The sequence below is a fragment of the Netta rufina genome (assembly GCF_964035555.1).
Source record: "Netta rufina genome assembly, chromosome: 26".
NCBI classification, from domain to species: domain Eukaryota; kingdom Metazoa; phylum Chordata; class Aves; order Anseriformes; family Anatidae; genus Netta; species Netta rufina.
In genome coordinates this window covers 2,630,284-2,658,146 of record NC_140150.1, presented here as the reverse complement: position 1 = coordinate 2,658,146, position 27,863 = coordinate 2,630,284, and the positions used below count along the sequence as shown (strand labels likewise).

General features: G+C 39.9%; 1 protein-coding gene across 2 annotated transcripts in view; it reads right to left on the bottom strand.

Moving 5' to 3' along the window:
• Window positions 1-1,878: 1,878 nt before the first annotated feature.
• The window catches only part of KDM5B (lysine demethylase 5B), a 47,225-nt gene continuing 21,240 nt past the window's right edge, over window positions 1,879-27,863 (bottom strand). The window contains exons 6-27 of one of the 2 annotated variants that reach the window (XM_084302123.1): window positions 27,661-27,754; window positions 25,832-25,935; window positions 24,450-24,608; window positions 23,731-23,850; window positions 23,193-23,351; window positions 22,602-22,783; window positions 19,609-19,771; window positions 18,489-18,608; window positions 17,404-17,598; window positions 16,813-16,994; window positions 16,089-16,213; window positions 15,598-15,748; window positions 14,459-14,573; window positions 13,183-13,538; window positions 12,642-12,780; window positions 10,490-10,669; window positions 9,476-9,634; window positions 8,017-8,502; window positions 5,822-5,933; window positions 4,280-4,434; window positions 3,379-3,705; window positions 1,879-2,710 (exon numbers count right to left, since the gene is read on the bottom strand). In XM_084302123.1, coding sequence (XP_084158249.1) covers window positions 2,573-2,710; window positions 3,379-3,705; window positions 4,280-4,434; window positions 5,822-5,933; window positions 8,017-8,502; window positions 9,476-9,634; window positions 10,490-10,669; window positions 12,642-12,780; window positions 13,183-13,538; window positions 14,459-14,573; window positions 15,598-15,748; window positions 16,089-16,213; window positions 16,813-16,994; window positions 17,404-17,598; window positions 18,489-18,608; window positions 19,609-19,771; window positions 22,602-22,783; window positions 23,193-23,351; window positions 23,731-23,850; window positions 24,450-24,608; window positions 25,832-25,935; window positions 27,661-27,754 — 3,921 coding nt within the window. In that variant the 3' untranslated portion in view covers window positions 1,879-2,572. Of the gene's footprint in view, window positions 2,711-3,378; window positions 3,706-4,279; window positions 4,435-5,821; window positions 5,934-8,016; window positions 8,503-9,475; window positions 9,635-10,489; window positions 10,670-12,641; window positions 12,781-13,182; window positions 13,539-14,458; window positions 14,574-15,597; window positions 15,749-16,088; window positions 16,214-16,812; window positions 16,995-17,403; window positions 17,599-18,488; window positions 18,609-19,608; window positions 19,772-22,601; window positions 22,784-23,192; window positions 23,352-23,730; window positions 23,851-24,449; window positions 24,609-25,831; window positions 25,936-27,656; window positions 27,755-27,863 lie in introns of those variants that run through there. The other variant, XM_084302124.1, reaches the window with a different exon arrangement.

Below are 27,863 nucleotides of genomic sequence, written 5' to 3'. Positions count from 1 at the left end.
GGAGTCATGAAGACCCTGAAATCCCACTTTTGTATTCTAAACAGCCTGCCAGGGCCAGAGTGTCCCACAGGCAGCTCTGCTCTTGTGGGCTAACGAGGGGGTGGAGGTCACAGCACTCCCAAGTCCATTGCATTCATTGAGCCTGATGAGAAATTTTGTAGTCAGAACCATCAATAAAATCACAACTTTTTCTTGGTCCTTAACCGCATCATATTTCTTATGGCACTTCTTTTTAAACAGCCATCTCTTTAATGGAAATAAAAATAAAAGGAATACCATGAGAGAAAACTTGGTAACATTTTCAGCTACATCAGAACACTGTGCAAGCTCCTTCAAGTTTGTTCATCTACCTTCTTTAAAAGGATGACACTACAGATCAGTTCTTTTTCCACAGCTTGGATTGTTATCTTGGCATTGCACAAAGATTTCTTATCACAAAACATTCTTTTGACAATTACAGTAAAGGATGAAGTCATAATGGGAAAGTATACACACATTTAACTGCTGTAAGTGTGGTCAGGCTGACTGCCTCTGCCCATTTTAGACAAATCATCTATGATTTAATGCAGAAGAATCTAGAACAGTTAAAAATCAATATGAGACTAGAAAGCATAACTAAAGGAGTAAAACAAACAGAAAAAACAACAAAAGACATCTCCCCAAAACCCAACCAACAAAGCTAACAAACAAACAAAAAAAAACAACTAGGAAATCTAATTCCTACACAGTTCTCACTCACACATCCACCACGTCGTTATCAGCCACGCACTGCTCGAGGGCTTTGCACTGTGCCCAGAACCTGCACATTGTTGCTGCAGGGGAAAGATCTAAAAATGGTAGAAAAAAGTTTACCAGCCATTTCCTCTTGCTGATGAACTGAGGGAATACCAACACCGCCACATTTCTGGTGGCGACAGGATGTCCTAAGAGTGCTCTCTCTGATATAAACATCTCCTAGACCTTCCATCTTCTAGGGCTTCTAAGTTTCACCCTTGGCAGACAATTAGCCCCATCACTGGCATCAGTCCTTTCCCAAAGGAGCAGCTATATTCTGCATTAGCAATTGCTCTCCAGTAAGCCCCAGGTGCTTCAAATTCAAAGCTTGTGGGCTCAGAAAAACAACTTATTCTTAGAGGTCTTGTCCCCTCCAAGGCAGAACTGTTGCTTCTGCTGCTCCTTCCCTGTGCTCCCGACTCCACTTGCTTTTTGTCCCTTTCCTGTGCCTCTCCTCTCCCTCCAGGCCTGGGGGAGCTCTGGGCATAGTGCACTTGGTTATTTTATTCCTTTCTCCTCCTCCTTACTACCATCAGCTGCACCGTCCCCTTCTTTCCCCACATTAAGGTCCTCAAACACAGCCTTTGATGGAATCATAACCTGTCCAGAAATCTCCTCATTCCTCAGGCTTTTAGCCCAAACGAGCAGAAGCAGCTGAAAGGAATGAGGGAGCACTCTGTGGACTGACTGCCAACAAGTGTGCTTCTGGGCCAGCTGCAATACCTGTGGCAGGGAGAGTCCTTCCTGCAGGAGGCGGCTGCACCACGCTGGCAGGAGCTGCTCTGCACCTTTGCCACCTGAGCCAACTGCCCACTCCTTCACCTGCCAAACTGCAGTCGTGACCTGTAGTTCACCCAACCTGTAAATAACCAGTTTTGGAGAAACTTTGAAAAGACTTGAAAAACTCTTTTTTTTTTTTTTTTTGATGTAAGAACCTGAGTATAAAAGGTAAGAAAATACCGTTGCTTTTTTTTTTTTTTCCTTTAAGAGGGAATTCTCTTGAATATAAGAACCCATTGACCAAGATCTATCCAGAGGAAAATGAAACTGCATTTCAAGCTCTCTAAAAACACCAACATTTAATTTTATAACATAACCAGGGGTTTATTCCACAATATAAACTGCAACATTTGATACAAGCTACCCAAAAAAGGAGAAAGCCAAAATACAGCTGTGGCAATTACTTTACAGAGCTTTTTTTTTTTTTTCTCTCCTGTCTTCTACGTCACTGGGCCATCAGTGACTCTAGGATCTAACATTTGCTTTCTGTACATCAACCAATGCTAAAAGCAACACGCTGTTCAGAATTGTCATTCCAGTCACTGAAACCAGACATAGAAGTTATTGCTCAGATAAATAAACCTAGTCTACGAAAAACAAAGTGGAAAAAAACCTAAAGTCTCCAAAGAGTTAACAGAGTAAACAGGGATTTCCTCAAAAGAGGATTTATTGGAAAATCCATGGTGCAGGTTTTTTTGCACCTAAACCAAGCTGAATTAAATATGCCGGTAAATCCCAGAGAGGTAATTTAATGCTGTACAATAAAAGGTGCATGTTTCAAATGCCTTCCAAATTGGTGGGAACCCCTGCTAAACAGTCAGCTTCTCAAACCTCAACAACCACAAAGATCAAGGGAAAAATACAAAAGTGTCAAAAATTGTTTTGAGTTCTGGAAAATGATCCCATGAGGATAGAAGTAGCACCATTTGCAATCTGGTTCTTAAACCAGCCCCTGTGGCTTTATTGGAAAACTCTGATAACCTTCTTTACTCAAGTTCTGAATGGTTTATGGGGAGTTTTACTTCCGATACTGAGAGTCCTTCCCAGTGCAGCTGATGCAGATGTAGTCCTCCTTCTCTGCCATTTCTGGAGAGATGCCCACGCACACCTGGTGGAACCACTGGTTGCAGCTGCCATCGCACTGGACCCAATCCACCTAATGGAGAACAGATACAGCGGGGTTCAGAGAAGGACCAAACAAATACAGCATTCACTAGTTATTTTTCAGCTCTTCATCTATTTAACTGAGTACAGAACACGCCATTCTATGACTGGGTACTGCTGGATACTCATCTTGTGCTCACCACTTTCTGGACTGCTGTAGTCCAGCTCCTCTGAAGCTGAGAGAAGGGCACACTTCTTTTATCCCTCCTGTTTTCCCACCTATAGGAAGTTTATGGCTGATAACTGGCTGTCCCAAGCATCTGGCAATGTCCCTCTTCTCCCTTCTTCAGTATGGATAGACCTACGCAGAACTTTAAGGCGCTGTCTCTATCCGTAGAAAATGCAATCCACAAAGTCTTTCTACACCCATATTTCAAGAGCACCAGTGAATGTGGTGTCTGCACATCCCCATCTCCTTCTTCCAAAACTTCATGCAGATGTTTTCATGTCCACCCACCTTCCCCAATTCTAGTTATTCTTGGAGAAGGTGGGAAGGATTGTTACTAAAGGTGTCCAACAACAGCAGACAACACCTCTGGATTTCTAAGTACCTCATGCCCTCTTTGTGAACAGTGTTTCCGTAGACAAAACATTTTCAGTGCAGCTGAATGTTCCAGATCCCAGCATTCAGAACACCACAGCGGGTTTGTCTTTACTGACCTCATCTCCCTCAGGCTGGAGACAGTTCACAGCAGGGCAGATGGCATCTTCATCCTCAGAGTCCTCCTGCTCAGAGAATGACGTATCTGAGGGAAACAAGTGGCTTTCACTGGAACGCTGCATCTCGAAGAGTCGCTCACGCTCTCTCTCCAGTTTGTTAGTGCAGAGATCCCTTGAGTGATTCAGTTTCAGTTTCTTCTTTTTGGGTGTTCTCATTTTTTTTACCCTTGCTCTCTTCTCATCACAGAAGCTCTCTCTCTCAAAACGCCGCTTTAGTTTTCTTTCCATGTAACTAATTCCATCCTTTTTTCCCCGGCAACATTCATTCTGTTGGGAAGGTATTTTGACAAGCTGTTAAGTATACAACTAACTTAGGTTTGTCTGTTGTTTTATACCCTGGTGTTTAGGAGCAGTCTTAAGTAAAAGTGCACAATGTTTGACAAGAGTGCTGCCTTTTCAGCTGAAGTGTGATGTGTAAGGGGGGGGTCAAAGGTTTGAGTCGTGCTCAAGTGACAGAAGTTTATGGAAGAAGAACTCTCATTTCCTGAGTCCACGGCTTCAGAGGCAGTTAAGAAGGCCTCTTAAACACAGGACAAGCATTGCAGTTCAAATTAGGATAGATGTACTTAAAATACAGGGAGTGACTGTAAAAATCCAGATTCAAAGAGCAGAAATGCATTAGACCACAAATTACATTCAATTGTTTGTACAAATTTGTTATTGACTTCTTGACCCCTTTAGAGCAAGCAAAATGTGTTTTCATGGAAGTACACACACACACACAAACCTCATTGTAAAACTTTTATGTTCTGGCAGTCAAATATATATTTTTTTCCCAGCTTTGGGACTACACCTCTACTCCCAAGTGACCCCAATCTCATTGCTGTTTTCAGACACTTGCCTTTTCATTTGTCGTTCCAACTGATGACTTCTGCTCTGTTTGTGAAGTGGGGCTTTGCTTTGTGAATAGGATCTGGTACAGCTCCTGTATTTCAGGCAGAGAAACCTGTAGCAGCTGGGCTTCCATCATCAGCTCATCCAGCTCTGTGCTAATGACTATTATGAAAGAGAGAGAAGAAAAGGAATTCTTCCATGTCAGCACTGATGAGAAATGCACAGATAATGAAAATCCTTCTCCGGTAGCACATAAAAAAAACTGTGAAAGACTTTTTTTTATCTGCAACTCTACAGATTAACTCTTATCTGTTCCCTCTTCACTGCTCATTTTTAACAGCAGGGTTAAAAAGAGATAAAGGCATCCACAGAAGTTACTGAACAGTACAGTGACTCAGTACCCCTCCACGCTTCCATTTCTTGCTGGTTCTAGGGTAAAACACTGCCATCATTATTGGCAATTTCCCCTTCCTCTGAAAATACAAGAAGTGTAATGATCTCACTACAAAACAAGCGGATGAGATGAACAAACTGAGTGGAATTTGTAAGTGAAGCCAGGAGGGGAAAGGAAGAAAAGCTGAGGAGATGAACCTTGCAACTGATTCCTGCTGTACAGCCACCAGCTACTACTACAACGAAGCTTCCAAAACTTGCATCAGGCTTTTGAAATAGACACAGCTAGGGTATGTCAAAATCTCTATTTAATAACTCCTTAATACAGTATGCCAGAAAACTCAAATAAGGCCTGCACAGTTAAACTTGGTAGCCAAAGGACTGCTCTGCTTGATTTTACGTTAAACTGAAGTAAATATTTTGTGTAGTCTTACTATGGATTAAGCTGCACTGACTTGAAAACATGAAGGTAAGGACGGACCAGGGTCCCTATAGCATTATGCATCAAGAGAAAAAACTACAATCAGCTTCTTGCAGTCCTACAGTGATGTCACTTCTACCATATCTGGGTTAGTCCAAAATACACAAAGTCTGAGCTAGGAAGTGTGCAGAACTGTACTGAACAGCACAGTGCAGCCACAACAGCTAAGGAAGCACTCAAAAGTCTCTGTGGCTGTAACAGCCATGCTGCAAGCAAACGTACGTGGACCTGCATCCTATGGAATAAGTATCCTGTTGTCTCCAGCACTACTTCCCTACGCCTATGTTTTTCCTATCCAGTTCCTACGATTTCAATGGTCTCTTTCTTCCCAAATCCTCTCCCATCCATTTCCGTATCCTGCAACCCGCTTGGCTGGCTTCAGCTCACTTCTGTGCATGTGGGAAGGGGCCAGCTGTCTGCTGATGCCTCTTCTCCTACCATGCCACATCTTCTCATCACACACATGGGAAATCTGTACCAAGAATTTATCTGTCTGCCAAATGGGACATGAAGTTCCAAAGCTCCTGAGGGGATAGAGAAGCAGACACACTGCTGCTCAATTCTGTGCCTCCCTGCCGTAGCCAACTCCTATTGACCAGGACACTCTCTATTCTCCATCAAACGCATGAAAAAAATAAATAAAACAAAATAAATATCAAAGTGAAGATTACAAACCATGAAGTGGGATGCATTGCTGTCCTGTAGAAAATGGAGAATGTAAATATATGGTTCTGTTATCCCAGTCATGAGGCATGGAGAATGACATAGCTCCAATTGTTTGGGAAACCTAGAAAAAAAACAAAACATAACATAATGCATAGATATTTTCATTACACATTTAATTTTGAAGTGTCAAATAGCTGCAAAAAATTGAATTTGTTTCTCTCGCAATTCCTTAAGATTTGCATTCCTGCAAAATGTTCGATCTGTTACACCTAAATCCTTCATCCTAAACCTGCAAATAGGCAAGAGCAACTTTATTGTCAGAATTCTTAGCCGTGAATTATAATTTCTACAAGATCAGAATCTAGACCTACTGCAGGAAACAGCATGCTCTGCCCGTGGAGCAGAGACTACACAGTCACCGTAGGAATAAACCAACAAATTGTGGAAGCAAGAGCTTCAGCTCTAAAGCTGTAAATATTATCCTTTCTTTTGTTCGTAATACAGAAGTCATTTCTCACAGAAAGTGATCTGTCATGATCTAATGAGACACCAGGCTGTTTTGAAGAACTTTTCCTTACATCAACACACGCAGAAGACATGCCAATGGTAAAGCTAAAAGGTCCCTTAGGTGTCACATTCAGGATGCTCCATGGCAGTTGTCTCCCTAAGCTGCCAACCTACTTCCAAATGTCTCACCTGATGCCTCCCAAACAATCATTACCTCACTGCCCAAGTGTTTGGGCCCCTTTCAAAATCATGCTCACTCCTCAGCTGCTCACAACTGTTTTTCAAATCAATTTCTCAAACTCAGTTAAATGCTCCACTTTCTTCACTTTGTCCAGTGCCAAAGAAACCCAACTCCAGTGGTTTGCTATGAGCACCTCTGGGGAACAAGTGTTGGATTATCCTGGAGAACCAGGGAAAACAATTGTTACGGGACAAGAGAGCAGCGCTGAGAGCCTTGATTTAAAGAAGAAAAACCTCAAGTCCGTCGAGACTGCGGCTTTGGCTCAGAGCTTGTACTGAGCTGGAGTGGACCTGTGATGTGGTGCCACGCTGAGCTAATAAAGCTACGTTAATAGAACTAGCCTGTTTTCTATTTCTGCCCCAAACACCAGTTACATGCCCACAGTGTTGCCCAGCTTTATCAACTATAAAAGTTGGCCTAGTAAAATATACTTTGTATACTCTAAATTACCAGAAAAATTCTCCTGGGTGCCTAAATACAGCTTTGATTTCTAAAGTTAGGCTTGTCTGTTCAAAAAAAATGTGGTCAACACAGGCAACTTGTTATCGCAGAGTTATGTGAGAAGCAGCCTCAACATCTCCTTGAGCACGCATGGCATTTTATATCTAAGTGAGCATGAAAACACCAACACAGACCATCTTCAGCAGGGTTCAACTAGCAGAAGTAACATTTCTCAGTAAAAACATGAGAGCAACAGCGCATTTAACTTGAAGGTATTTTATATTCTTTAGGCTGCACAGGTCTTTTATTTCACTTTTTTTTAATGCATTTATTATCTCAAGAAAGCTAGAAAGCTTAACCCACTTTCCTTGCCCTTTTTTTCTGAGAGATCTCTTTACTGGAGGCAGCTTCTAACTCCCTCGAGATCACACCTAAAACACTTACTGCAGCTTAACTCAGGGTAGTATTAGCCAAGATTCCCCTTGGGAATTCTAGCATAAGTGATAAGGAGAAGGAGCAGCAGTGGATGAGGACACCCTGCTGAAAACAACCTTATCTGAGTTCTAAGCTTGTTACAAACTGGAAGGTTGATGCCTCTGCTACTAATTCTCAACATTAAAATTATATTCAAATACTTGTAAGAAAATAATATAAAGACTAATTAAATACTGAGAGCTCTTCGAAACAATAGCTTCAGCAACTGTTGTTAATGGTGTCATATTAAATCAAAGAAGCAGGGAAAAAGAGAAGGAAAAATAGGCCCTTTACGAGTAATTGTTCTTAGGACTCCAGCAGAAAAAGAACACCAAGCTGTTGCTGGAGGACACGCACATCCTGGCTAACTGTCAAGACAAAAGACTAAGTCCTTATATTTGTAAAGGAACGCACAAACAATCTGTCTCGCCAGTATTTGTGAGCAGATACAACATTCCCAAAAAACACAGAGGTGTTTAAGACTGTTCTTGCTGACCACATACCACCCACAGCCAGGAAACCCTGAAGCACTCAGTCTTACCTTATTTGTCTCTGGCAAATGGCCTGCTGTGGCTTGCCATCTGTTGTACAACAATCCTGAGCCAACTTTGTCTTGTATAAGTTTTAGATTCCCTGAATATAACATTTGTTGTGCTCTGTGCTGCCAGTTCACAGTTCTCTCTATCATATACCGTAAGGCATCCCCCTCAGGAAGCCTCACACGGATACGCTGCAAGGAGGCCAGCAACGGCAAGATTTTTTCTAAAGGTGGTTTTTCTGATCGATGACAGTGTGGACAGAGCCATACACGAGGTCCCTGCAAAATGTTGGGCACCGAAACACAGCTGGTGTGGAAGAACCCTCTGCAGAGCTCACACTGAATCATCGGAGCAGCCGGCTCCTTCTGGCACAGACAGACTTTCAGTTCTGCATCGTCTTCATTAGACAGCACCTTCACTTCATTTGCTGCTCGGAGAGACCGCAGCGCTTCCATCTCCTTTAACCGGGCTTCCCCAAGTGTAGCCATCTAAAAGGGAGTTCAGAGAAAGAGATGTAATTTCTAAAGAAACCTTGCTTACTTGAAATGGGGAGACCTCTGCACAATCACACTCTTGAAGATATGCTGGTGACAATTTCAGATGTTTAACAAGCTTCTCATCCCCTGGGACTCCCTTCAAAGCTTTCAGTGGTTTGAAGCAAAGCAGTTACAAGGATACACACTGATGCAATTTCAGTTTGATTTAAAGGACCCAAGCTTTTCTCCTTCAAGCACTCCTAGGAAGGACTCTGTCTGTAAGTCTGGGTTTTCAAACACAGGAGGCCAAAAAATTAAGAACCAAACATCTGGGTTTCAAGTAGTTGCCATAGGTTAAAACTGAATTGTGCCCCACAAAGACAGTAATATTCAAACTGTACCAAATTAGTACTGCTCTCACACAGGCCTCCTTCATTAATCATCATCTTAGTGTGGTGGAGGCTCTGAAATATAGGTCTTTTGGGATGAAGCACTTTACCACCAGCAACCAGATTTGCTCCATGCAACACTAGTATTTTACTGACTCCATAATAAAAGAGGTCTTCATGCTCATATTTGTTTTAATTATAAGTGTGTTGTCTTATTGATTTTTCTGAAAGGATCAGGCTTTGTAAAACCTATCTTTAAAAAGGTTTTGTTATGGATGGGGAAAGTAAGTCCCAATTTTTGTCCTTTCTGTGCTTTGTCAGGACGTGTAATGCCTTGCAAGCTGTAAAGCGACTGCATGCAAGACGACAACACACACAACTAAGCAATTCTGGAAGTCTGAAACAAGTACAAAGTCCTGGAAGTTCTTCTGAAGAACAGCAGAACAAGCAGAAAGGAGTGAAAGGCAACACTCCTGCATGTGAGGCAAACACAAACATTCAAAGAACTTCCAAGGAACTGCATTTCAGAAAAAAAAAAAAAAAATTCTAGGTTGGAAGAGACCTCAAGTCACATCGAGTCAAAAAAAGTCACATACCGCAGATGCAGTGTCTTTGCTCTCAGAAAGAGCTCTTTCTAAGTCACTCAAGCTCTCTAGCTTAGTGCTTTTCTTCTTTCCACTTGGCACTGGCTCCTTCAGCTTCTTCTGCTTTCTTTTAAGATTCAATATTCCAATATCACACCGGGGACATAATACCTAGTGAACAGGAAAGCAGCATTGTCTGCAACATTTGTAATGCACTCATCTGCCCTTCACACAGCCACATACAACAGGGATTCCTGCATTTTTTTCCATCAAAGATTTGGGAGACTAGGGTGAGGTTATCTGGAAAACAGGGAGAGCTGGAAGGTTAAAAAATCAATTTTATACAATGGGCAGAGTGCAAACACCTGGATGTTTCACTCAGCCTGCTGGGACATGAGACAGCTGATGCACTGAACAGCTTCCATGCAATTTAAGCTGGAAGCCCTGAAACACAGCACGGGGCTTCACAAGCTGTATCTCATTCCCCAGTCCTAACGGAGAAAGGAAGGTTGGGATGGAAGAGGGGTTCTGTGTAGGCTATAAAGTGTGGATTGCTCAAGAACCGCAGATGTTGACACACATGCAGAGGGACAGCTGAAGCACCTACAACTTCAGCCTTACCACAGCCCAGCCAAAAAGCCCTGCAGTCATCACAGCTGTGGTGGACAAATGAGATACAGATCTACACTCCAGCTGCTGCAGCCTGACACACTGAAGTAAGTTCAGTGACACAAATTTGCAGTCTTCCTATACTCCTCTTGGAAATGTTACTGTGGAACAGGATTCTCACACCACCCGCTTATTAAAAAAAAATATAGAAAGTAAAGATAACCTTAACCATTTTCAAAGTTTAAAATTAACATGAAAAGCATAGATCAATGAAGTAACTTTATGATAGGTAATAGAATCCTAAAACTCAATATTTACTGCTATTTGATGAGTTAATACCACAACTCAGATGTGCTTTTGCTGTAATATGAATGGTGAATCCATATGGAATATGAATCCAGAGCTGAGATCTCTTACCTCCAGAAGAGAATAAGGGGAATTCTCGCACAGAAATGTGTTAGCTGCACACTCCTTCCACGCCTGAACTTCTGACACCAAGGACTCGAGCCTCAGCAGGTAGTCCAGGTGCACTGGAATAGACCGACCTCTTGTGACGAGTTCCACTAACGTGTCCAGTACCGGCACACGACCTCCAACCTGTCAGATTATAAATGAGGAAATGCTCGATGTATAGAAGACATAGTATGAATCACAGTAAATTATTTAAATTAACTGAAGATAGAGAATTTATTGCTTAGACACTTTCATCGCTTTTGTACCCATTATTTCAACATTTGAGCTGCTCATACTCTAGCCATTAAGTACACAGACAAAACTAATAGAAGTTAAAAAAAAAAATTACCAAATGACAGTTAAAAAAAAAAAAAAAAGACTGAACAATATAGCCAAGCCCCCAATCTAACAATCTGCATTCCCAGTAGAAAATCAAATTAATTTCAAAATAGACCCAGAAAGCAAATCCAAGCCGCTCCTCAGTATGCCAAGAGCAAGAAGAATTTCAAATATCCAGTTTGCCACTTGAAAGTGACCTCTGTTCATTCACGTGGCAACTGATGCTTAAGGCAACAGAGTTCCAAGGTCAGCAGTAGAGCAGGACCAAGAGGTAATTTCTAAAATAGGCAGTGATTTGGGACTTGAGAACCATTCATCCAGAACAACCCTGACGTCTCTAGCAGCCAACCTCAAACAACAGATACCATGAGCTGTCAGCAAGTCAGTGACCTTAGGCATTTACACAAGACTCAAACTGTGCAAAAAATTCTTGGCACATACAAACACATTTTTCCATATTCAGTAGGCAGAAGTTTCAGAGTCTAAAATATGAAATTAACAAATACCAAGAAAAATTACTTCTCAAGGTAACCCTCGAAAGTTAGTGAACTCTGAATACAAACTTTGTTCCTTCAAAAATTTAAAGCCTAAGAAAATATTTTTAAAATAAAAATGTCTTGACTCATTAAAAATCCCAATTCAAGTCAGATTGGCCTGAGAAAATTATTGCCAGGTTAGAGCTCACTTCATGGAAAAAACATGACAACAAACGAAAACTTCGGAAATCATTTGGCCATTTATGTCGAAATGTGACATAACTGCAATCACAGACCAACCCTTTCATCATCTGTACATCAACCCCTTGCACCAGGACTTGCGAGGCCTGAGACGTGAACCACTTCAAAGAGATGGTCCAGCCTACAATTATTCACTTGGGCTTGAATGAGCAGTGTCTGGCTGCACAAAAACAGTGCTAACCTGAGAAAGGAAGTGGGCAGTGAGAAGGAAGGAGAGTTAAGCTGCCACTGAACTGTAAATAAGCAAAAGACCTGAAAACACATGAAAGGAAATTGGATCCTCAAAGAAAACCATCTGAAAGGTCAAAAAGGTCTTCAAGTGAGAAGTCCCAGAAGCCAAGTAAAGACTTGTACAGATCTTTCTCTTTAGAGGATACTTTTTTTTTGCTCACTCAAAGACTTATTTCAGAGTGCAAACATGAAAACTGAAATCACGCAAGGCTGGAAGGAGTTTCAAAAATGGAAAGGGATGGAAGAAACAGTGAAGGAGGAAGAAGCCAACTAACTTCCATTTCCAAATTCTGGCAGAACTATATAAAATTACATGTACGTTAATCTATGAAATCAAAAGCTGACCATAAGCAATAGAACAAGAAACAGCTTTGAGACTGAGCGTGCTTAATGAGGCCATACCTTTCAACACTACGATATGTGAAATGCCACTACGATACAGCTGTAGAAACAGCAAATGAATTCTACAGGGCCTCAGAATAGGCAATTGTACCACCAGCATCAGAATCTCTATAGCATCAGGTCTTGCTGAGATGTCACTTGCAGTACAGTACAGTTTGGAGCATGCTCCAGATAGGTGCATTCAAAAAAGGAGAAAATGTAAGGCCAGGACAGTTGTCTGATCAGGAGTATTTCTGGATCAAGAGATTTAAGTTTTTTAGAAGATGCTACAGGAAAATGATATACATTAGGCATTCTCAATTCTGCAGGATGCTGAAGCACCAAGCGCACACAACAGAGCGTGCAGTGTGCTAACATGACAGCAGTTACTACCGATCCCCAAAAAGCTAACAGCTCATTTTACCTACCTGTAAAGATTCCACTTCCTGCAGCCAGTCTTTGGCCTTCTGCACTGCATCTTTCAGTGCAACACCATTTGGGAGATAGGCTGGGATCTCCTCTATTTCTTTCAGTGCTGCTACAAGACTGCTCAGCGACTGCCGTGGTCTAGGCATACAAAACAGCTCAAAATGTAAAATACTGCAATACATTTCAGGTATACATCAAATAATGATGTTACACCTGGTACTAGCGATGCTTACTGTACAAACACTGCATAAGTAATACAGGTGTTATTACTGAGGGGAGAGAAAAAACTTAAAACCCTTCCTCTGTGGCAAAAGGAGGACTTGCCCAATCATACTGGAGCACCACAAACACTGCAAGCCAACACCAGCATGTAAAATCACTCAGTCACACCTACCACCTCTATCCCTTTCCTTTCAGGATCAGGCAAGTATTTGCCCTTATGCTGTGGACTATATGAAGCCCTTCAGACACAAAGCCAACTATTTCCATCTTAAATAGCTTATGGAACTACAAAATGCAACAGTAAGATTTAGCTTCTACCTGGCCTTTATCAGATTTCTGGCTTTGTCATCCCAGTGTTCAGATACAGTAAGGAGCTCTTGCAGCTTTGCCATTGCTTTCTCAACCGCTGGGTAGGGAGCCAGTCCAACACCTGAGTCTATAAGACGTCTCATATCATCTAGAGTAAGAGAGTTTTGGTCTGAGGAAGCCAATTGCACATCCTCGAGCCAGCGTGCCTGTTCCAGACGTATCCGCAGCTCGGCAAGCTGGGGTAAATCAACATCAAAATCAAAGCTGACATCTAACAGCTCCTGGAGTTCTGCAGCACAAGGCATTTCTTCAGAAAGGAGTTTTTGGCTTTGCTGTTGAAAAGCTTCTACACGATCAAGCAGATCCTGAAATATATAAATTTCAACATCAAAACAGAAGAAAACGCGCTGCCAAATCTCTTAAACATTTAAGTGTAAGCTTAAACATTAAGTGTAAGTTTCCTGGCAAGCATCACGTTGCCAAGCATACAACATGCCCAGCAAATTATTTTGACATTTGGAACACTTAGTGCATCTTCAACACATAGTATATACCAGCATCTCCTGAGAAATAATGTCTCCACTAGCTTGAGGATCATAATACAAGCGAATTCCACTCAAAACACCTTCAAACTAAGGGACAGGTTTCAAACTCAGAAGAAGCGAAAGGCTCCGAAGCGAAATAAGTGTTCCATCAGTGCTATTTTCTGGCTTTGTTCTGGGATAATGATGAAGGCTGAAGAACGTCAGCATTAAGATTAAGAAGGATGCCAGATGTCTGTTTGGGTGTCTGGCATTTTTGAAATTCTGCTTTTTAAGTAATTAGGTATCTTCACAGAATTATGGTGCTATTAACAAATAACTGTAAATAGCACTGTATTATTTGAATTCTAGACCTGATAAAGCTTCAAAAACCACAGTCATAAAGCTGGGTTGAACTGGTTATCCAGACTTGTGATCTGATTCAAACAGCTACACATTACTGTCTGGTCCCTCAACCCTGTATCTATGGACATTCAAGGGATGGTTCAGGAGTGGTGCACTGTATCTTCTGGTTCTGAGCCTCAGATAAGCAAAGCGACTCTTCTTTAAGACAGGAACCACATCTGCCTAGAGTTTACGTCCATTTCCTTGGATTACCCCCTCAGTGGGACATGCAGTATTTTGGCAAATTCTGAAAATCAAATCTTGAAGCGCTTTAGTGCTGATCGTCTCGTGAGCAAATAATCAGCACTAGCTGATAAATGTGGAAGATGCATTCGTTCCTCCAGAATTTTCCACGTTACCTTCAGTAATGGTGTCTGACTGAGGACGCAGGGCAGAGCATACAGCTGCCTTACAAACAACCGGAGCTCGTTCACAGTCAGCTGATTTTGAGATTTCCCTCCTCCAGAGCGATACCTGCAAATACACACAGTAACATTTGTTCTATGCCACTAAAACCAAATCTAAACTTCTCAAAAATCTGCTTATAATTTCTTGTAAATTGAATTTTACTCATAGGCAATGTAATAATCAAAAGGCACCCAAGCAGCCTAGGGCTTACATACATGGGAAAACTTATGTTGGCAAGAGCAGAATAAACTATTGTTGCAAACACTCTTTCATATTAAACAGTATTCTGGAACAACTCCTCAGCCTTGGAAGGGCACTAGTTATTACAGAATAAACTTAGACTTTTTTCCAGAACACAAAGCAATTGTGGGTAAACTATTCAGTTATGTTGCAATAGCTATTGTAGTAAGCTCTCCCCATGCACATACCAAAAGAGAACAAATCCCAATTTTGAATGGGTTTTGTATTCACAGGTTGCGTAGGCACTTCTGAAAAATCCTCTTTAAGCTGAAATTATCATTTTCATTTTTACCTGAAAGCCTTGTATCAAATGAGTGGCTGATAAGTGTTACCAAATTAGCTAGTATTAAAAACCTCTCTAAACTCAAGCCAGTATTAACTAGGTCTGAGTATCCTGAACAGAAAAGGAAATAAGTATCTTACAATGCTGACTCTTTTTCAAGACCTCTAATATAAGAGCCCCGCTACATCAGCTCAGGAAGTGAAGGTAATTAATTTTTCTATGAGGCGTAGTGTGTAATGAATATGACACATGCGCCACTGACAGTTTTCCAGTTCTCACTGCACAAAGGGACTGTATCATGTTGGGAGTTGCTCTGTCTAGAAATATCACACCATTTTTTTCCCTTTCAGGGAACAACTGAAAGAATTTACTGCCCAGATGCTCAACAGAGGGGAAGAAGAGATAGGAAGCTCAGGATGTTCAACTTATTGCATGGCAGATAGGTGGATCTCCCCTGTAAAAGATGACTCAAAAATTAAAGCTTTTTTTTTTCTTCTCAAGTCTTACAGAACACTGGCATCTATGTCTGATGACTCAATTTTGTTGCAAACATGTAATAACATTTACCTGGTTTGTCTTTTGCCATTAAGAAGCTGTTGTGCAACTGAGGCACACTTGTCTGCATCCTGTGTAACCAGTCTGAGGTGTCGCAGGAGGTCATTATCTGGAAACTTTTTCATTTCTGATTCTTCTATCAAAGCCTTAAAACTGACGAGACCTTTTGGGAAAGATATTAAGTTAAGATAGTAAAGATACTAAGATAATTAAGTTTGTGATGGATTTTAAATGGTACGGCTGAATAATACAACACATTAAATATATTTCTATTTCAACTTCAGTTAAATTTAATGGGAAAAAGTGATTTATAATCTTCTCACACAGGGACAGCTTAGCATAATTTCTGGAACTATAACAGACGAAGTATTTACTTTAAAACAAAATTATACACAATTTCTTTCATTGTCATATAACGCAAAATTTGCTAATGTTCAAGAATTAAAAACTTAAAAATTAGCCTTTTAAAATTACGTTTTGCAAACAAAAGGTAAGATTCTTACTTCTTTTATTGTTAATTTTTGCCTCCAGAGCTTCATTAACATTGGAAGCCCATTCGTTGTATGATTCTGCACGCATCTTTAGTGCATTCATCATTGGATAGAGCTCCTCCAGAGTATAGCGGTACCTAGAAGTAACACAGAATTCAAACTCGAGCAAAAACTGGGGAGGAACATGAGGATGGCAGGGAGAGGCATCAAGATAAGCTGGCCCATACAACACAGATACAACCTACTGTGCACTAAGGTTCATATAGGACCCATGACCACACCATGTTCCACCTAAGACAACTTAAATCATACAATTACTTCAAAAAGCACACAAGCTACGTTCACGTAGGACACAGATGCAACAAATATCAGGAAAAAAAAATGTGACAGCAGGAAAGAAAGCTAACAACAAACAAAAGATTACTCTGCAAGGACTGGAAGTAATATAGGGGACAATGACATTGTTGCTATAAATAAAAAAAGCAAACTAATTTATCCAGTAATTTTTGCCCTTATAGAACAAGAGCAGAATGCTGAGAAGAAGATGTCTTTGTGTAAGAGCACAGAAAAGGCACTTTGTTTTGGGGGCACTCTATTTGCAAAGGACTGTGAGAAGCAGAATACTGAGACTAGCACCATTGACAAAACGGCACAGGCACTGGATTGTTAGTCTGCAATATCTACATGTATAATGAATATCTCCAGAACCCAATGTTATTTGCTATCTAAAGCTTACCCCAGTTTATATTTGTAGGTGGGACAGGAACAAAGATCCTCTACATGATACAAGCATACCAGTAATCCAGGTTTACATGGACAATAAACAGCAGACATGAAACAAGTGGTTTTACACTTTAAGCACTGTCGCTCATCATCAGGAAACAACTCAAAAGCCACTCTCTCCGAGTCAGTCACTCCCTGAAAAAGAGCACGTTACATCACTTCAAAGTCTAACAAACAGGTGATTATTCCAAACTAAAACATTAGAGGCTAAGTTTATCAAAGGGATAATAAAGTTTAGAAATAAGATATTAAAACCAGGCAGACAAAGATTTTGTTTAATGAAAAATCAGCTATTCTGACAACATTACTAAGAGAATGAACATACTTTAAAGAGAAGTCTGAACACTATTAAATGGCAGATGATAAAACAAGGCTCATGATAAATGGTTCTTTTTCTAAGCATTCCTCTGAAAGCAAGTGCTACTACTCAGGAAAGTACTATGTAGCTTTAAACCACTGACAACACAGTGAAGTACAAGAATGTATTGTGCACCACTATTGCAATGTTCCTTCATTCATTGTAATATTATTTCCAACAACTCACCAGTTTCTGAACCTTCTCACGCAGCATCTTCTCATCATCAATCATAATAGCCATGTCCTTTTGAACAGTAGATGCTACCACAACATCAAGAAACTCTGCTTTGGAAGCCATTTTACAGATCATCTCATCATGAGAAAACACACAGTAACGGTGTAGCAGGCGATAATGTTCTACACATTGGCGACCCAATGGCAGCTGCATTGAAAGATCATAAAAAAACAACAAAGAATTCTTTGTGAAAATTACATTAAGGTAACGACTTCTTATGTTGCTAACCAAAACTAACCAGATTAGAGGTCAAGACAAATCCTTCCAGCAGCAACACTTCTAATTCTGAATGTAAAATAAAAGAGAAGTCAAGACCCCCACTGATTTCTTGTAAACCAGAACTGCTTACAACTCCTTCACAGCAGACACTGTGAATGCCAGTTGTTTAGCTAGGCTTAAGGGGAGAACACACCATCTGGAAGAGACCATATCGAGGGGCAACTAAATCATTACATCACAGTAGGCTCCGAAAGACACAAGTTAAAAAGGCATGGTGGCTGGGGCACCATGGAGGATGCAAGGCAAGCTGGACTTTTAGTCTCAAACCATACGTCTGTTTTACAGAACACATCAACTGTACTTCACCATGGGAAATCACTGACTCCACAAACAATTAAAGTCCCTAATTAACCCCAGACAGACTTAAGAATTCATTAAGGGCTGGGCAGGTTACTCATTGCTTTAATTTAAGGCTCTGTGCTGACCCAGGTGATGCTGATGCTAAGGTTACATGCTAGTCCCGTATAAAACTCACAGGAGAGCAAGAGGGAAAAATGAAACCAAACCAAACATTATAAAAATACAGTCACTGTGCTGCAGAAAGGTTACTTTCAGTTTCAGTCACTTCCTTTTTAGTCTCTTTTTTGTTGTTTGGTTGGTTTTAAATATAGGTCACAATTACGAATAGCTAAGACCACTTGGGGGAGCGGTGGCAGATCATAAGAGGATTCATGATCTAGATGTGCACTAGAGGTGTACATCAGCTAGGAACAATTTCGGAACCGCACACTTTACGAAATACTGTTTTTGGAACATACCCAATCAACAGTGCAGAAGTTCACAGCTTCAGCAAAATTGAAACCCTGATTGAAGCCACTGTGATAAGCTCTTGGAAAAGTGATCACAAACTCTCCAGCACACTGATTGGTTCGATAAACCTACGAGAAAAGACAGACAACCATTAGGTCAAAACTGAACAGAACTGCATGTTGAGAATACAGATTTCCAGTTCCCAGTTACTTCTGTGGTAACCTCATATAGCTTTCAAACCCATGAATTACAACTGGCATTCAGTAACACATAAAACCCCAGAAAGCACAGGGATTTCATTCAGCCATACTCGCACTCTGAGCGATTTTGTATCAGCTGTCTGCCTTTTGCACTTTTAGCTCTGTTGACAGTTACACTGGTAAAGCACAGGTGAGACTCTCTTCAACATGTAGCTGAAAGGGAAGAGAAATTTGGAACATACTCAAAAGTTTATACACTGCTGTAAATCTAATGCTTCTAGTGACAGACAACCGGCATGAGAGCAGGTGGATCATCTTCCTGCATCTTTAAATTTTGAACTCTATCAAATCACAGCAGACACTGTAAATCGTGCCGCTTTTTCCAGATTTTCCTTTAAGTCCCAAGGTCAGCTAGTCAAAAGCTAATTAAGTTGTAAAGGGACATAATTCCCATGAAAAGTCTAATATGGAATATGATGGAAACTGATGAAAAATGTTTTTAAAATAGCTGAGAATTTAACCAGGAAAAATAAGAGGATGTGGATGACATACAAAGGAAGAACAGGTTTTGGCCACTTGCCAGAAACTCTATGCCCCAAAAAATGGGTCTGATTAAACTGACATACGAAGAGCTCCTGTCATTGTTTCAAAGGTCATGACTACACTTTCCATCTGAGATACAGAAATAGAAATACACTAAGGTGGATCTCCAGAGAAGAGTTTGCCAAGCAATTCCAAAAGCAATGATTCCATTGCCCATCTGTTCATACTGGCACATTACACTAGACAAGGAAGATACAACACACATGGAAACTACCACAACATCTCTGTAATAAAAGTGGTTTCAGTTATCAACTTTGAAGTAGAATTCAGAGCAAATGAAAGAGGGTTGGGTTTGGGGGAGTAGCACAGGAGTCCAACAACATACAGGCACTCCGTGGGCCATCAAAGTATTCGGGTTCATTATGGTGACAAGTTGGTGCAAGAGATCTGGCTGAGATTCAAATAGCTCTGGAGCAAGCTTCTTCATTACATCCTCCAGCTGTTCTGCTGCATAACCTGGGGCTCCATACCACGTTTTAGGCTCCCCCCTGCAAGATTATTAAAAAAAGTTAAATATAAACAATCTTGTAAGATACATTTTCAGTCTCCTGCTTTAAACACACCATGTCAAAAGAAGAGTATATCACCGGGAAGGAATGTAAAGAATATGCACTTTCCTGAACCTTCCCTTTTTATGCAGATCCCTCCTTCAAACCTAAGTTTTTAACTGCCTACATTTCTGAGTGCATACTTTAAATATTCAGGGGGTGGGGTGGGAGAGCAACACATGACTAAAGACGTCCTCAGTGAAGTTCTGTCGATTCCAGCACAACTTCAAAATCTAAGCTGTGTACTGTGTAAGCTGTGTACTACGAACGCAAATTCCCTGTTGGATCTAACAGCCAAAGCCATTTCTTTCTGTCTTGGTCATAATTGCCATAAAAGCAACACATAGTAAGCAGAAATTAAGGTTCCATATTATGTAACTATAAGAGAAGCAAAAGACATCAAGGAAAAAAATAAATTCATATCCAGAGTAGGAACAAAGAACCTTTAGCAAGAGTTTAAACCACTGCAAGCCAGTTGAGAAAATCAAGGTAACACAGATGCTTTCCAACAAATGTTGTTTCAGGTTTACAATGAAGCTGGCTCGCTTCAGAGATGAAAACGCCTCCCAAATGCTTATAAAGAGAGATGTTAGAAAAGGTATTTAGAAATGAAAACAGATGAATCACTTTCACCCAGGACTACTAAAGAGCTGGCAAAATAAAGCCGACCCAGTACTTTTTTCCCTTCTTTTCCTCCGATAAATCATAAAACAACTGGGAGAATTCCAGAAGAAGAGAGTAAGAGATGACGACTCAAAACGCGTTTTCTCCATATCTAGGAATTTATTCCTATACTCAAAACAGCACCTCTATCATGGTGAAGAAAACAGCAAGTGGGAGGGACTGTGGAAGTAAAACTATATTAATATCACCAGGAGTGGCATAAGTAGAGTCTTTAATACACAAGTGACTAAATGATTACGTGGCCCAGGACTCAACCATCACCTTGGAACAATTCCATGAGTTCACGAAGAGTAGTCACAGATCCAACTAAAAACTGTCCTGTGTAAACCCAATGCTGGATAGGTGTCAGTGTCAAGTACTGGATGACAAGCAGTTACGAGCTGTTCTAAACCTGCAGCAAGATACTGGGACCAGGGGTTTCTGGACTCAAAGAGAACAGATAGTGGAGAAACATAAAACTCTAAACTATGTGTGAGGTTTCAGTCTTATGAAGGCAGCAAGCTGAGGAATGGATAAAGGCGACAGTTCTTTCTGCACTGCCACCAGAGAGCTCCACATTCCTGCCTTTAGTATTATTGGCATCAATGCTAGCAATTCTTCCTCTCATTCGTATCATTTATATATTTGCAAGCATCATCAGAAGCAATTCTTTTTCTTCTTGTTTTATCCATTTCAAGAACTAACACAGGATTTACAGCCATGTAGGAAAACTATTTCCTTCAACCCTGAAGGTCTGCTACTGTAACCTGGTTCACTTGGGACTATCTACTATAATGTACTAGGAACCAAGCTACTTCAATGCACATGAGAACGCTGAAGAAGAATGTCCCATCCCCAGTACTTTGCAAGAATGAGTCCTGCCTTCTGAAGCCTCTTCAGAGTTTGGAGCATAGTCTCTCCAGTAGCAGGTCATTACAACTTACTTCTTCGGCCAAGAACACTATTAACCCCAACTACACATTGTTCTCAAGTAGGCTAAAAGGAACAACAACAAAAAACAGACGTAAGCTTGTAAGTTGAAGGGACATACAGAAGAGTATCTGCAAAGGAGAAGGGAAGACATCAAAAGACATTCATGTCAGTGTCTGTGATGTATGTACACGTGTGCACATATACATGCATACACCTATGTATATGTCTGGCCTTGACTGCAAATACCAGTGTGAATTAGCACAAGTTATCCAGAAAGCACCACCACTCCAGCTCCCCAGCAAGCTCTCCTAGAAGAGAGAAAATTTTTATTTGATCCAAAAATCCCATAGCTTTCAGACTGACAGAAGATCCAGACCAAAAAAAAAGTGACAAATGACAATGAAGAACATTTTTACAATGTGCTCTTGATCACTCAGTTACTTAATCTCTTTCAAAAATTGATTTTAATACTGCCAAATACTAAGAAAGAAAGCCATCTAAGTCACTGACTACTCAGAGTGTGCTACATTAGAAGCTATTTCAAGGAGCAGCAATTGAGTAACTGACCAAAAAAACTACCTACTGAATAGTGGCTGGGATGTGGTTTTACCATTTTTATGGAATACATAAGAAAAAAAAGGAAAAGAACTTGACAGGTTTCAGGTAAAGTGACAATTCTGAATAATTCAATCTCTAGAAAAGCTGTTAAAAGGTGAGAAGTTTAAAAAGTTCAACCTATTTAGAATATCAAAGAGATGGCAAAGATATGTCCTGATTACAATTGACAAGTGTTCGCTTGATGAGAGGATTTATGACAAAAATCTAAGAGACAAAAAGTATGCAGGAGCCTAGGACTGTTAGTTGAAGCTACATGGTTTTTAAAAAAACTTGCATGATTTTTAGTTTCACACTGAGCATAATAAAACATCTGATGGAGCATCTGCTGCATTTCTCATGGATTTTTTTAAAACTGGGAATGGATGTCTCTTTCCAAAATATGACCTCTTGTTCAAATGCAGGGATCATTGCATCGAATTTAAGCCTGTTATTATAGAATTGTAAGGTTTATTCCAGTCTGAACTCTTTGAATCTGGATTTAGTCCATTAATTAAAAAAGGAAAGGGTGAATAAAAGGGAGATTACTTCTCAGGCTGAGTTGATCCCTCTCACTCACCAATGCAGATAGTTAATCGAATAGCTCCAGTGGTCTTCAATATGCCAACAAAATGAAGAAAAGCACATTCCTACATATAGCCAAGGTAATTTCATTCCACATATGTCTGCAGTGATGTGAGCAAGAACAGACTGCTCCATCACAGGCATGTTGTTTAAATTCCAGCCACTATCAAGGTATTCCTGAAAATTGAACAGAACAGTCACAAGTTTAAACAACATGAAGTGCAAAAAAAGGTGAAGCTGCCAAAAGATCAATAGAAGAAAAGCATCTTTCCAAATTGAAAATTGTAAAAAACAGGTCTATGAATCATAGAACAAAACCTCTGTTGTCTTCACTCTTTCTCAAAACATTATCTGACCTATGTTAGATTGAGATTAACAAAATAACAATCTCAAAATTATTTATTAACTTTTAATATAAACTCATGACTTTTTAACATAAAAAACCTGATGCAATTCTCTTCCTCAAATACTATGCCAGATACATAAAACACTTGGCAGACCAGTTCCATTATGTTGGTTTGAATCAAAGAGGCCTATTTAATAAAGAGATGATACAAATATACCGAGTGAACTAATAAAGACCTACCTCTTCTTCTGGTCTCACTTTGAATTTCCCATCTCTAACAGGGAAGCCACTGCCAAACTCCTTTGAAGCAATATCAGCTCCATATTCCACTGTAACATCCTCTTCAATGGTACTAACAAGTCTCCAGAATTCCTTTTCAACCAGCTCAGTGGGGACCATCTAAGTATGAGAAAAAATACAAATGTACAAGGACTCAGGAATCAGTATATAAAGGGGCCATGTATAAAATCTAGCTCAGGGAGGAACCTCCATTAACTTAACACATTTCATGTCTTAATTGCTTCAGCAAAACAAACAAACAAAAAAATGCAACAGAAATGGGTTTGCCCCCCCCAGACATGTTGTTTCTTTGTAGTCTCAGCAACAGACGATAGCTGGAAGAGTACTTTCTTACTTACAGAGGCTTTTTCAGAAGTGAAAAAAACATGATTTGACATTTCTTCCCATTCAAAACCGGGCTTTCACCCTCCCCCATGAGATACATAAGCACTAAAAATGAAATCTACATTATGGCATTAGGGTAAAAACATGAACATACATGTACTGGCATGTTAAAATAGTCTGACTTGAATGCATCTGCCATTTCTCCAAAGGTGCGCAGTGTGTAGTCTCTTGCTGCTTGTTCAAAACCAAATGCTTCTTGAGGCTTATTACACTCCTGCAATTGAAAAAATAATTACTTTAATGTATTAATAAGACAATCTGCACTCAGATTTTACACAGATGGGTTAGTATTACCCCATTTGGCAGGGGCAGGAAGGCACACCAATATGAAATGACTGCCCCAAGTCACACAGCCAGAGGACAAGTCAGAAAGCACACTCAAAGTGCCCTGACTCCATGCTCTCTGCTTGATTCACCAAACTATTGTATGTATTGGTAAATCTGCACAAACACCAATGAATTAATATGCCAATGCCATAATTTCTCCTTCCTTTAATACAGCTAAGCAAAAAAGATGCAGAAAACTCCATACTGAAACACACAGCGAGATTCCAATTTTAAATACGAAGGGAAGGCAACAATTAAAATGCAAACTATTCTTTGGAATTTCAGCAATGCTAGTGCAGATCATGTTTTGGCTCTGCAGTATTAAGTGATAGCTTTGTGATTTGAAGCACTCCGGGTCTTCGTTTTAGTTTTGTCCTTGATCACCTTGTTTGCACAACTAAGCAGTAACAAATAGTGTTTTCAATCCCTGGGGTCATATGTAAAACAGACAATTTTCAACCTATCTTTTACAGTTTGTCAAATTACCTGAGCCAAACACTGGGGGCACCTCCAGTCCCCTTTGGGAACATCGTGAAGGGGTGGAATTAAACAAAATGTATGGTAACTGTCATCACAGCCATCACACAACAGGAGACGGTCCTCATCGTTACCACTGCCACATAAGAGACATACATACAAATCCACCTGTAACAAGAAATTGACAGAGTGGGAATTTGAGCAGTTAAGGTAACTCATGGTAAAAGAGAAGTTTGTAACTAAGTCATCCATGACATTTGCCAAAGCTTATTTATTTTCTCTCTGAAATAGAAGTGAGAAAAGCAAACACAACGTTTTTATGTCTTTGTAACTTACATAACCCCCTTTGAAATTTAAGGAAGGACTACAAAAGTTGCAAGCTCTTCCCTGTAGCCTTCTTCAAATGATGGAAAACTTGATGCAGCAGCCAGGATAGTTTCAAATCAGCAGTATGTGGATTTGACAAGAACATTTTAACATCTATTGGTGGCTCACATATCCTTTTTCTTCTTGCTGTCATGCCTAACATGCACAGATGTTTCAGCATCCTCTGAGACCAACTGTTTTTAGTCTCAGAAGAGAAAAGAGGGTTCCTCTTGATGGGACTGTTCCTGTTTTTTCTCAGAAATACTACCCAAAACCTTCCTTTTTATTTGGAAAGGTACTGGCTTCCCAGCGAAGGTATGTACTTTTGGAGAGGGAGGCACAGTTTTGAAAGAAGTCTGATGGAAGTTTCACACAGCAGCTGCAGAGCCCCAAGAAAAAGGTGCAGGCACACCAAACATGTGGGAAGAGAACCCAAGTTGTAGCATAGACAGAAAAAAATCTCAGTATTATCTTCTCACTGGCAAGGCAAGGCTTTGCTGCTTTTGTTGTTGTTTGGTTTTAGTTTAATTTAGGGGTCGTTTTACATGGAAGGCTGGAGCATGAAATTATTTTTTATGAAGAATTTTAACAAGAAAGCTTCCAAGTTTGTAGTGAAACGTGAGTAAGTGGCAGGTTTGTTCAAGACCTGGGTGCAAAAGCTCGCATTTAAACTCCCTTTGAGATTAGATAGAGAGATCAGTTCACAGAAAAACAAGTTCTATTTTGACTCTTCTTTCAAAATTATTTTGAGGCTGTACCTTGGAGACAGAAAACAAGTTACTTGAGTTATAGATAGTGAAGCTTATCTCTCCTGTTATTTTCAGCTTTGTAGCAGCCTGAAGCTTTACAAGTGTCTACACTCCAGCAGGCACAGGCACTGCTTTGTTTCAACCACAAAATTACACAAAGAATACAACGGAGTCCTTACTGCATCTAAGTGACACAGAAATGTCACTACATACCCTAAAGAAACCCAGAAACACCTGCAAACAATATGAAACATCAGGAATGAAGGGCACACTCACAGCATTAGTAGGTTTTTTGGATCGGGCTTTGGATTTGTCTTTCTCCGGCTCCCCAGCATGCTCTCTCTTCTCAGGAAGTTTCACTGAACTATACATTTCCTTTTCTGGTGCAATAGGAGAAAAATAAGGCTATTACAAAATGTGTTAACACTTAGCATCACTGGTTATTACTTATTTTGTTTGCTGCGACTTGTTAAGATTGCCACTCTACGTTCTTTTTTGGAATTACTTTTGTCCTATACACACATTGGGAGCACCTCCCTTTCAAAGGGAATTTACCATTACTTAAGGTTGTACTAAGAACACTGACGATGCAGGCAAGTTCGTAAACTGTTTTAATCTGTCATGTGCAGAGATGGTCACTGATGCCTGATTTTATGATGGTAATGAAACATTAATACAAACAGTTTCAGTTAAATTAAGGCAAGATTTGAACACCTGCAATGCCCACATAAGCCAGTACTATCGGAAAATCTGAACATGCCATCACAACCTAGAAATGACTATAGCAGACACATTTTAGAGTGGGTATTTTAAACACTTCGCAAGTCTATTTATCTTCAAAACCGAAATTTGTTTACATGTGGTGTTATCAAATGTGGTTGAATAACTCCATTTTTATGGCAGCATGTAACACAGAGAGATGAAACACTGCAACTTCTTGTGATGATCTTCACACTTCAGTTTCTTGCAGTGGGAGCTTTCACGACAGCATATGATCAAAGATGACCACGCAACAGAGGTGGCCCTGAGAAAGAAACATTTCCTCTACATTCTTACATTCCTAATTTGGGCATGTTTCTTCTCAAGCCTTAATTCCTGACATTTTGAACTAACAAAAAGCAAATGCATATTCGCCTCTGTACAGCAGAGTTTGGAGAATCCCGGGGTTCTGGTGTTGAAGACAAGGGGGTAAGAGAAGCTCTACGCTAAACCTACAAGTGAGCTAGAGACTTTTCCACAGGGATGTGAGACAATCCAAAAACATTTCTTGAAGTCCAAGAACTAACAAATACATTATAAAGAAGAATGTCTACATTTATCAGAAAGAGAAAAATTGACTACAGCTTTTTTGTTCTAAAGATAAAGTAAAAAAGATTAATGCCTAGAGACTTTTTAAGAAAAATATTAAATAAGACCATAATCCACACAAAAATTCTTGAAAGCAAAGACTGTGAATGAAACAAAGATGACTCAGAGCTGCTTAATGTCAATCATCAATTGCACATGCTTGCCATATTTGCTTTGTTAAATTAATTGTCAACAAGCTTATTCTCTCAACTTGATGGCATTAAACATTTCTTCTCAGTCTGAAATTATTTCTTGACAGATAACAACAGATTCAGGACTATTGACAGAAGCAATTAAAAATGTTAATATAGGAATGTTATGGTTAGGTTTACAACATAGTATCTTTCATCTTTGTGAGTTTCAATTCCTTATTTCAAATTCTTTCCTAAAAAGTTTCTGAAATCTGATACCTTCCTAAACGAGTTTCCTGTATTTAAAGCTAACATGTTGATGCTACAAGCGATTTAAAATTCAAAACAGAAATACGGCTTAAATCTCATCTCTGCTTGCTCTGTAATAGACACTGAAGATTAAAAAGTACAATTTATCATCTTCAAGAAAACTCAACGATTCACAAAACAGAAGATTTCAAAGTCATAAAATGACTTTTACAACAAATTCCATTTTGTTTTATTTATTTTATGTATTTTATTTAAACACTCCTGAATTGCTTCAACTGGTGAATTAAAATTTGGTCTTGAAATAAGTTATTACAAAGTAACAGAACTTGCATTCCCTTTGTTTCACTCGCCACTCACCGTTTTCACACTTTGGAGGTGCACATCCCATCCTGCGTCTCAGATTATGAGTTCTGGCCTCTGAAGGTTCAGATTCACTTTTCATATTGGTTGCCTTTAAAAAAACAATAATAATAAATAACTAAAAACTGCAGTAAGATCCTTAAATAGAACACTGGGCTTTACATTTGTATTTGTGAAACTGTTCACTGCCATACAAACTC